We start from the raw sequence: 11,800 nt of genomic DNA, 5'->3' as shown, positions 1-11,800 counted from the left end.
TGTTGAGCTAGCTGTATGTATGTGATTCAATATGGTCAATTCAAGGCTAACAAACGTACAACTTCTTTTGAGGCAGCTGGGATAGACGCGAGTTCATTTAGCACGCAATGTGCGACCCGTCGTCCCATGGCTGGCTGGCAGTGTACTATAAAGGGAAAACGGCATGAACGCGGCGACGGCAATCATAGTTTCAACAGCGGTTGAAATTCCCGGAGCAATCTTTTTCAAACTTCTCTACGCGATCGTAGATGCACAAAATTTGTGGGAAAAACGGATGAGTAGGTGTGGTGCGCGACATCGATCCGTTTGGTAAGAGTTATACTATAACAGCCTCAGGTGTCATGATATCAGGGGTAGTAACCATGGCATTGACACGGTAGAAAAGGCCAGTAAACTTTCTTAAGATGACGACATTGCTACATATGTCGTAATTGACTTGGTGAAACTCATGCATCAAACCTCGCGGATATGTATGAAGTGTAAATCATGACCAGTGAAATTTAAGCAAATTCAGATAATGTGGCTGTCGGGTCCCGGGGTCTTGACTCGACAGACAGTTATCTAAGAATGGTTGTCATCATCATTAACTTATCTTATCGGAGCTAACTGTGAGCTTCCAAGCCCTAAAAGGGCCTTATTCAGCACAGATGTCAAAGTGTGAGCCATTTAGGGTAGGTTTCCATAGCAACACCCGCGTCTCCATCTGGAGGTACTTAACTTTGACCCAGTACGCATGCGCGCAGAGGCTCCTTGCACTAATATTCCATGAGTCAACGTCACAGATTTACTTGAAAAGAGTGAAAACACGGCCAGTTGAAACTGTAATCTTTGTCATGTGATTCAAAATCCTGATAGTGTAAACTAGAGGGTTGGACAGCCTGCCTAAGATATAAAGCAACGGGTCACGGCTCTAACGAGACACATTCGACATCTAGAGTCCAACATACTACAACGACCCCAGCTCACAGCAGCATCAAGTTACATTGGTGAAAGGTATTCGAGGACATGGCTTTGTTGGTTTTCGGCCTCTTTGGGCTCTTTTCAGCGGCACTTGGAGGTGAGTTTTATTCCCATCCTAAAATATCGACAAGTTTAGTACACTGGAGTCGAAGAACGGCAGATGCGAGACCATAACGTTTCAACTATAGGATGGTTTAATCATGTGCTAAGTTTTTTTCTCCCCCAGAAGAAGTTTCTTTGTATGGACTTTTGTGATGGTTTCCGTTCACCATGCTACCACCAAGGACGACCTGAAACGATGGTATTCCATCAACTGTTTTGTCTGGCGTTACATTGAATGCTAAAGACTTGCATGAATTGTAATCAATCGGCTGTATAGGATTTCCAATGGGTTAGGAGCAGAAGTATCTATATTACGCGACTCCTTCCCAACACTGCAAAGGACAGATAGGCTGAGAAAATTGCTTTCTTATCACGGTCCCTCCACGGAGGGATCGTGTTCTTATTAACTGAAGTTTTCGTGAGAGTCGGATTTAAAGTGCCTTGTCCATGTGTCGTCATCAATTTTGAGCGAAACATTACTTTAAGTACTAGGGAAAACATTTTGAAGGGAATGAGATGTAAGTTCGAAATAAGAATATTTGAAAATAGTTCGCAAATAGTTTTCCTCACTTTTGAGGCCGAAAGTGGCCAAAACTTGTTTTCTTTTCATCGATTAAAGGGACAAAGTCGGCCATTTTTGTTTGATACGAGATACTGTTTGATATGTTGAAAGTTACTGAATGAAGGGTGACCATGCATATATTCGACCCTGGTTGTAGACATGGTTAATGAAACCATGGCGAAAATGAATTAATGGTCATGACCATTAATTCATTTGTGCGATGGATTCATGTATCGTGTCTAAAACCGGGGTTGATTATATGCATGGTCACCCGTTCATTCATTATCTTTCAACATATCAAACAATATAAGCAGTATCTCGTATCAAACAAAATTCATGAAAAATGGCCGACTTTGTCCCTTTAATACGCGTCAATAAGATTTCTGAAACTCGAAAAAGACAACTGAAATGAGCAATATTCACGGCTGAGAGCTGAATTCGTTAACACAAATCTCAAGCGGTATCCCGGATGTTGTGCTCTTGATCCTCGCTAAAAGAGTCATGACAACAACGCATCGACAAACTTTCAAAAGTTTCGGTGTTTTCCACACAATTAATGATCATTTCATTCATCAATCGTAGTGCACAAAAAGTGCAGGAAAATTACAATGGGCGTGGTCCTGTTAATTTCATGAAATCGACACTGCAAAACAGAAGCTGTTTATTTTCTCCAGCCCAGTTTCTCATCAGCCGAGTAGATAAACCTGTGGACCCTGCACGGCAGGCATCCAAAAAGACTTGTAAAATATTACTTAGGCCTAAGGTCACTTTGTGAGAGATGCCCTTGTCGACTTGCGTCCGTAATTCTCATGGGAGTCGTCGTGCCAAAACAGTGGTGTACTGCCATGAGACATGTAGCACAGCCTGCGTGAAATCAACATGTTTTTAAGTGTGTGCATGGTTTGTAATAAACATAGTTGCTGTCCTGTTGTTTCCCAAATAGACATATTTTGGCGTGCGTGTTTAAAAGTGCATTGCCCGTGATTTAGCCCTTTGGCAGAGTGAATCATCCGGGTAGTTTATGCTCAGCGTGGATCGATTACTGTCCAGTGGTGAATGAACACAACAATATTTTTGGTTGGAGATACAGCTATTGTAGGTAAATTGATTTTATGAATGATGGGAATTTCCTAAAGTTAACAAATCTAGGCTTACTGGTAGAAATGTTCCTATAAACGTATGTAGTCTTCGTTCTATTCGTTATGAATTTTTCGTTTTCTGAAAAGAGCCAAACTGCCAAACATTGACATTTTGCACACGAGGCGTAAGTAGGAAGTTCACATTGGATCATGTATCAATACAGTGTTAAACATAAACTCATTTGTCAAGGACGGCGATGCAGATGAAGTATGCGCATATCGTGTTGATGAGCTGAAAACGGACCTAAAAGGAATTTATTTGATCAAAACGAAGCTCAGTGGAAAAGTCTTTCAAGTCCAGTCCCAAAAAGTCAGATGTATCCAATAGACGCCAATGAAAGTTACGGAACTGGCATTTCTATTGCGTTGGGAAGAGGAATGCAGGGAAGAGAAAACTGGTAATTCCTTGCTAGTCGCGCTTGCTAAATCCAGAAAACGACTCCTTTAGAAGTTTGGAAATATCCGAAAAGTGAAAAGTCTTAAATGCACGTATTGCTGCAAGACTTGTGGTGAAATTGCTTTTGGAGTGAAACAACCATACGATTACTTTGTCATTGCATGAACACGAGGCTTTTAATGAGTCACGGCCAAAGTTTTTCCCTAAGGACTGGCGGTACTTGGTTTCAAGGATTCGCAGACGGGAATGCAAGTGAAACAAGGCGTCAAAACTTTTCATGATGGTCATTAATGTAATTAAATGAAAGTAGTTCACTCACTGCCTCCCATCACATGGACGACCTCACTGCCTCCCATCACACGGACGACCTCACTGCCTCCCATCACACGGACGACCTCACATGCCAAGCACAGTTCAGGGGTCACGTGGCATGCCTGGCACGTTACCTTGAACATTTCTGAGCCACGGTGTGAGATAACATTCGGTATTTAGTAATCAACTTGCACTTGCAGAGGTAGCCAGGGATAGAGATTAACGTTGATATGGAAACTTAGAGTGTCAGAGCGAGCTCGAGAACTTTTCCAAATGGCACTGCTGTACTGAATTATTCAAGTAAATGTTGTGAATTTGATAAAAGCGGTACACCTCACATAGTTAAAATTACAAAGTTGCGGATAGTTTGCCGGCCGGCTGTAACTTTTGTAGCGCCCTTTTGCATTGAACAGTGCGAATAAACAAATAAATGTATTCATTTCCAAACACAATGACGTCATTTTGTAATACCACCATGATATACAGAATTTCTATATTTCCTATCCATGGAGGAGACCAACGTTGATGGTAGGCACCAATGGCACGGGCCTAAAAACTTGTATGTGTAGGCGTGTCGCTGATTTACAGCCGGCTGGAAGTAACAGACACAAGATACGACTTCAACATCAAGACCTGGTTGAATTTAAGTCGTGGGCGGTCGGATGCAAGACCATTGATTGCAGTCTACTGTCAGGCCACAAACTGCCTTCCCTAACATAAACTCTGCCCCGCAAATCAGGTCAAGTTCATAAAGGAAGCCCATATACTTGTCTCAGTCGAGGAGAGTAGTTCTATTATGTCATTGGAAGGTTCAAGTCGAATTTGTTCCATTAATTTACAGTTATTGCCGAGTAAATTGTTGCCACTATTAACCGATGCAATCGCCGTCAGGTTCAAGCTATATCGACTTCGGTACACTGGTATGGTATTACTTTAAAATACTGGTGGAATAACTCCAGTTCCAGAAAGGAAATGTACTTCATTATACTTAAAAGTTATGTTTGAGCCCAACATACACGTGACCAATAAGAATATAAGCAATAAATTGACTTTTACCAATAAGCAAATGGACCCGCAAAATCAAAGTGCGACTATACTACTACTACTTGTTCAAAACGAAATGAAGAGCGCGAGAGAAACATTTCAATTTGAAGTACAAATATGTGATACTTTAGATAAGACGTTACCACTTCGAAGGTCTAAATAACGATTACCATCCCCAAGCATGCCAAGCCACCACCCCCCCCCCCCAAAAAAAAAAAACAAAACCAAACAAACCACAAACCAACAGTAAAATCCATTTTCGGTAAAAGAAAGCCATATTGAACAGCGTCAATCAAATGAGGCACTTACACGTGATGATTTTGTATTCATATAAATATTTCTCATTAACAGCTATTATTGTCGAGAAATATTGAAATCTCAATGTGTGCATCTAACGTTGAACTTTGACCTAGTTGTTGAGAAGACCTTTCCGCGGCTTCTTTACCATTGATTATTACGTGCCAAAACAAAGTTTGAGAAATCGCAGGGGTTTTTGAAGATTTTTGGGAAAAAAATCAGATTTCCTTACAGTGATTTATGCCTTAAGATACCACCGTGTTGCAGATTTTCAGGCTCTGAAACTCATCTAACCTATGACACATTTCTTGGATCAGTTCTGTGTGGGTTCAAGCTTACTCACTGGCAAAGAGGATTTCATCCAATGAACCTGCTCGATCATGGCGGTAACGACCGCAAACGTGCCATTTACGATTTCCTCGAGTTGAATTATACTTAACGTACATCCCTTTAAAAACAAAAGTAATCGAACTTTATATCAAATAACTTTGACCCTGGAGAAAGGTTACCAGATAAAATAATCACTGATTCATGCAACTGAAGTCAGGAAAGCATGCATATCCTAGCTTTTGTCGCGGATGCAAAAAAATTCCGTCAACTAGTTTGAGACGAAACTGACGGAAAGATACGATGGCAAGGTCGATGTAAAGATAGATCCAAAGCATAATTACTCGATATTCTTGAAATTCTTCAGGTCCACGAGTCAAAACTTTTTCGTCTGACTTGTAAACAACAAAGAGTGGTGCGGAAGGAAATTAGGTGAATGTTTATCACTCAGTATCCTCCAGCAAATTCAACAAATGTTTCTTTTTTAATTTTCACAATCGATATTCCGCATTCTCGCGATTACTTCGGCGAAAGTCACATCTCATGGGAACAGGGGGAGAGAAGCAAACGGATATGGACGGAGACTTTGAATGTCTGGTTGATTGAACACGATCTAATCTGACGGGCCAACGAAAACAGGCACGGTTATTGGCCAAATTGAAATACGTAATTTCACAATGTGCGTTGACGGAATCAACGTCCGTTACCACGCAAACATTTCCGTAATATTCATGTTGAAACGACTTCAGATACCGACCTACCACAAATACAAAGTTTGTAAATTGTTCTTATAACACCAGGTAAAACTTCATATGGAAAACTGATGTTTTCCGCTATTTTGGACTTTGGTTTCAGGTACCCTGTACGACGTTGGTACGTCACCATTCTGCAGTGCCGGCCCACAAGACTGCACCGACAGAGGTGACACTTTCGTCGCTGAATTCACGGACAGCTGTTGGACGGGAAACAAAGTGTGGTGCCGAAGGAGGGACACGGTCAAGGGCCAGGTGTGGGTCGGAGCATCGCCATTCTGTGAAACGACTCCACAGGACTGCGAGATGAGGTTCATGAAACACGTAACGTCAGCAAGATGCGGCGATGGCTCTTGTTGCGTCAGTGGCACCAAACAACTTTGCGTGCCCAAAAAAGAAGACCCTTGGATTGGTAATGTCGCCAGACTACGAAGCGGGGGTGATACTATGGCATCACTACATGTCCAGCAGGATTTTCCAGCTCCGGCCATAAAGCCAAAACTAAGCGTCTGGCTAGGTAAGTTACTTTGCAGCTATCATCCACGCAAACAACAACATTTCGAATCTGTGCTCTCTGGGCGATAATGTGGAGAAAAAGTAAGAGGGGACTGTGGCTGTCCTCGATATTGTCGTGGATGTGCTACAAGTTATACTAGTTTCATGGAGAAACCAAGATCATCCGTTGTCAACATCCTGAAGTCTAGCTATTAAAGTGTGTTCGTTTCTTTTTGTCCAAAATTCCAACCTATTCAAATTATTTTTCATTGTTTCTCTCCACTTTCAGGTTCCTCGCCGTTCTGCAACGGCAAATGTAAGGACTGTGCCTTGTACGGCATGACGTGTAACGGCCGTGACAAGACCGGCGACGGCGATACGTGCTTGACTGGCAGAAAGGCTATGTGTGTGGTGCCCGATGCGCCCCCTCTCTGGGCACCAACTCAGTCAAATATTCTGAAAGTTCTATCTTACAACGTTCGTGAATTGGGATTCATGTACGTACATGACGGTCAGAGAGAGCGAACGTGTCAGATTCCTCGACGGATCGTCCAGAAACTCGGAGACGTGGACGTCATCGTCTTCCAAGAAGTCTTCATGGGCGGTTGCTTCCCCGATTCGGTCTCTTTTGCCGATCTTCTCCGTTACCATGGTTTTCTGTACATGACAAAGACAGTCGGTACCCAGGAGTCCGCTGTGATTGAAGACGGCGGGGTGTTCATCGCTTCCCGCTGGCCGATTGTGGGACAACACGAGCTGATATTTGAAGCTACTCATTACGGCGAGGCCGACGCGTTCGCAGCGAAGGGGGCGATATATGCGAAGGTCATGAAAACCGTCGCGGGAAGCACTGCAAACTATCACATCATCGGCACGCATATGCAGGCGCAAATCGGCGACGTCCACGACGAGGTACGAGAAGCACAGGCGAAGGAGATGAGAAAATTTATGCAGAAGCAGAAAATCCCGTTCAGCGAACCAGTGATCTACGCTGGCGATTTCAACTGCGATATTCTCGCCAACCGCGGCCACGTGAGGAGAGTTCTGAACTACATGGGTGCGGGGATCCCTAAACGGGTTGGAAAGGTGAAAGCAACGTTCGACCCCAGGAAAAACGACATGTTTGAGGACAAATCCAGAGCCAGAGAATGGCTGGACTACGTCGTGTTTAGCACAGACCAACAAACGCCGCTAGTCGCGACTTTGGAAGGCATCAGACTCAGAGCAAAGAAACGTTTTCATGTTTGCAAGAGCGGTCCCTTCAAACCGGGATACATTTTCCCCAATTCACCGGTTTGTCCAAAGAAACGAAAAGTACTTGATTTGTCAGATCACTATCCAGTTCTTGGCGTGTTTATTTTCCCGTGAGCAGTATCGTGACAACAAACAGACAGTTTCGAGACATTTTGTCCTACGTATTCGCTCATCGGAGTATCATCACCTTTTCCTGAAGGAATCGCAAGGTCATGGATTGCAGGCTCGATAGAGTGTCTCAGGGAATGGCAAGATTTCCCACGCCCTCAGACAAGTAATGAAAGGCATACTATTGTTTTTCTAAAGTTGTCAAAAGTTAATCACTGTAATGTACGCATTTACACAAAACGAGATTGTCTGGTAGAACGTATATCATGAGAGATGTGAACGTTGGCAATACATTTTTTGCAACTCAAAGTGAACTGGTCGTAAACTATCTGCGGCCCCTGCTCACAAAACAGACAACATTCCAAAGATCTCAGGCTATCACAACATCGTCGAAGCAGTTCATCAAAGAGTTATTATCCTCCCATACAAACGATTCAAGAAAGTTATGGGAACAACAAATATCAAAGAACTGGGACGTCAAGCTGTTATGACAAACAAACTTTTTTTGGTACAGCAGCTGTCGACTCTGTTTAAGAAACATGCTAGAGAGGGCAGTAGTTTATCAGGTCAATCCTCTTGTTTAACACTTTCACCCCGTTTCAGCACAAGAGGGTTCATCTGCCCTATTGAAAACTCTAAGAATATTCCGTGGTCTATCGGCAAAACAATCAAATACCAGAAGATGGTATGACAATTGTCAATACAAAATCCATATCCAGATTGTTTCTGTGATTGCCTCGTTTTGGTTTTCTATTTCAAAAAGATCTTAAAATGTACCAAACAGGATGGTAATTAGTACATTCCTCTGAATCTGAAGAACACAAAGTCTGTCTTGCAACTGTTACTTCCAATGTTCCTGTGTTGTTGCTGTTTATCCGTGATTGATCATTATTTTTATGGTGGCCTCTTACCAGGTGTAAAGCACCTCCAATGATTAGATGTAATAAGTCACCTATGGGTCTCAAAAGGTGCTCGGTAATAACCACACACGTCTGTTTTGCACTTATGTAAAAGCAAACAACGTTTGTACTTTTGTCATGAAAGTGACATTCTATCTGTATGAAATCTATTTGATTTTCTTGTTTAATTAATGTAGACCGACATGGCATTTTTAATATAAAGTTGCAAACATGTATTTTTACAAAGATTAAAGAAATTTTCATTTTTAAAAATTGCAAGCTTGCGTTGATTAAATATTTGGTTGGTTGAATTGATGGACGTGGCGAAACTGAGGATACCGTAACTTGTGTATTTTGATTTCACTTTATCCTAGGATGTGTGTTTGTATACGATGCTGAAGTTATTTTCGTATTCGTTTTCGTATTCGTTTTCGTATTCGTATCGAAGTCACTGACAAAATTTTTTATTTTTAGTCCAAATTTCGTACGTTTTATATAAAAGTTCTGTCTTTACAAAACTTTAAGTGCTTTTTATATGACAATATATCAATACTTCTATAATTGAGAATGTAAGTTGAAAAAGATCCAATCTTTTTAGGCCCTAGATTGAAAGACATCGTTGCTATCATTAGAGGAGAGATTTTAAAAACAAACGGCCATACACAGGCGCTCCTTAGCTGGGTAGTCTGCTAAATAGGTCGATTTTCTGCTCGATCTATCGATCCCGTAGTCGATATGCCCGCCATTGTAACCTAAATACTCTCTAGGTTACAGTGGCGGGCATATTGACCACGGAATCGATAGATCGAGTCGAAAATCGATCTATTTAGCAGACTACCAAGCTAAGGAGCGCCTGTGAGCCAGTAGTAGTCTTTTGAGGAAATATTTTTTTGGTAAACTATTTTTTTGTAAACTATTGTATTGTATTGTTATCATTATTTATTTCAGGTCAACATAGAGCCATATCAAAATCAAGTAAAATACTTAAAATACAAATTGTAAATGGATATGATTATTCTATAGTGAATCCAAAAGGATGACTGGATATAACAATTTTCACATTCTTTTATTTGGACGACAAGCCCCCGTTCATCATAGCTTTCAACAGTCACCCGTTTTGTTGCAGTGCCTCACACCCCTTTGCCCTCCCCGCAAAAATAATGGTACAATCCGGGGCAGCTCTTTGCACAACCATCGTCCGTTCGCTCGCACGAGTCCTGTTACTTGGCACTAACTACCTGACTTCGGGACCCGGGTGTATCCAGCTGCCCGGACAAGAGACCTTGGCAAGCGAAGATGCTGCCTTACCAGATCCCAACTGGTTTTAAGTAACTTTTTTCAAATAAAATAAGGTAAACAAAATTCTTTAAAATCTACAAATGCAAATTTATGTAAATTTAACAAAATTTGGCAGATGAAATTACGAACCATATTATCACAATATTTAAATCTCAGTAAATATCGTATATTGCACACTTTACACCTGAAACCTGGACTAAAAATACCAATTTCTGTCAGTGACTTCAATACGAATACGAATACGAAAACGAATACGAAAATAACTTCAGCATCGTTGTTTACATTTAGTGTCACCATGATACTGTCAGATCAGAAATTCGTTCCCCACAATGGTGAAACTGAAACGGTTCTCCTCACAATATTATATAAATGATGGAAGTCTCCTTGTCACGATCTCAGAATGTAAGAAACACCGGTCTGTTAAATGCTCAGAGATCAAGCAATCTTCAGACGGGTGAAAAAAGTCAACTGGTCAAACTTTAAGAGAGTGCAAGTTTTAAACTTTTCTTTATCTGTTGTCTAGCAAATGTGTGCAATAAATGACTACAGAAATTATGATATTGCATCCAGGGGCCACAAGGAGTGGTCCTAAAATTTGTCTGTAAGACCATTTCAATGGCCCTTGACAGTATGCAAGTCAGTTTATTGTCATTCGATGCATGCTTTTCATATATTACACAAGTAAAGTGAAAAATTAACTACTTGCAATAAGCCATCATCCCCCCCAAAAAAGAACGTTTCTTGTCACCGCGCGTGTCATTTCAGAACCCGCGCGTCATGGCCATTTGGTGGGGTTACATACTCATCAGTACAGCTATCCTTGATATCCCTGTTTGCATGTACAAAAATGCTAAGAAGAAAACGGAGGTATTATGCTGTCAGTGATAAAAGACAATAACTGTTGCATCAATAGTGCCAAACCAGCATTGTTGGGAATAAAAAAAAGAAAGGGGGAAAAAAGAAAAAGAAAAGAAAAGAAAAACCGTGTCGCAACACCACTTTTGCTAAATGTCAAGGACCAGAAACAATTTTCTTTGGCCTAACAGTGTGAGATGGCTGGACTGAATGTGTAACTTCTGGTTTATCTTGCTTGTGAATTATTGCAGTGGAAAGAGTGGGATGGATCTCAACGTCCGCAACACCCACCTTCAGATTTGATGATTTGCAGTACTCCATTCTTTTCTAAAGCTGCTAGCTATCTCTACTCCGTCATTATTCTCTTCCTGTGTGATTCGATTTTCAATTTCATTTCCCCCACGGATTCCCTGTGATTCACACCACTTAGATGCTTTCAATCCGATGGCAATCATCCACATATTCGATATTCTCTTGATTCCCTATGGACTCCGTGCAACTGATGAGATCATGGTGTAGGTACTGACATCTGACTCTCTTTTCATCCCTGCCATTTGATGCTGTCTCACCCACTCACTGCCCCAATTTGGTGCATCCCCTATTGCTTTAATATGGCAAAGTAGAACCAATGTATAGGCCATTAGGTAGGTGCAGGTTACATGTCGTACAGTCTGTTTATGGTAGACTTTCTCACCTTTCTAAATTCCTAAATAGATTTCCTGATACATGGATTTCCTGGCAAAGGTTACACTGCTCCAAATAAACATACTAGTAGTCCTTAAAATATTCAAGTCTGTTGAAGTGATTTAGTTTTTTTTCTCAAAGACTTCAAAAATGATATCTATTGGCTTCTGGATGCTCTCTCATCAGTAGTACTTGAATTTATAGAAAAGATGGCATACAATTGGGTTGAAACTCATCTGAGGATGAAATGCAGCAAATCTTTCCGAACTGAAGCTGAAATGGGACAGTATAGTGAACATAGACATGTAGTAAAC

At 41.3% G+C, this 11,800-nt stretch overlaps 1 protein-coding gene across 1 annotated transcript; it reads left to right on the top strand.

Moving 5' to 3' along the window:
* The first annotated feature begins 733 nt into the window (after positions 1-733).
* On the top strand, positions 734-8,927 carry LOC139140979 (sphingomyelinase C-like). The gene is made up of 3 exons (XM_070710502.1): positions 734-1,057; positions 5,996-6,409; positions 6,677-8,927. The coding sequence occupies exons 1-3, from the start codon at positions 1,006-1,008 to the stop codon at positions 7,753-7,755; spliced, it is 1,545 nt and encodes a 514-aa protein (XP_070566603.1). The 5' UTR covers positions 734-1,005; the 3' UTR covers positions 7,756-8,927.
* Positions 8,928-11,800: the final 2,873 nt, after the last annotated feature.

This window comes from Ptychodera flava, chromosome 9 (assembly GCF_041260155.1).
Source record: "Ptychodera flava strain L36383 chromosome 9, AS_Pfla_20210202, whole genome shotgun sequence".
Lineage (NCBI taxonomy): Eukaryota > Metazoa > Hemichordata > Enteropneusta > Ptychoderidae > Ptychodera > Ptychodera flava.
Note: the sequence above shows the minus strand (reverse complement) of the source record. Positions and strands in the feature narration are given on the sequence as shown.

Excerpts from the sequence above, each read along its gene's own strand:
- LOC139140979 (XM_070710502.1), top strand. The coding sequence starts at position 1,006 with ATGGCTTTGTTGGTTTTCGGCCTCTTTGGGCTCTTTTCAGCGGCACTT. Across the intron at positions 1,058-5,995 it reads CTTTTCAGCGGCACTTGGAG|GTACCCTGTACGACGTTGGT; the intron begins GTGAGTTTTATT and ends CTTTGGTTTCAG. Across the intron at positions 6,410-6,676 it reads AAAACTAAGCGTCTGGCTAG|GTTCCTCGCCGTTCTGCAAC; the intron begins GTAAGTTACTTT and ends CTCCACTTTCAG.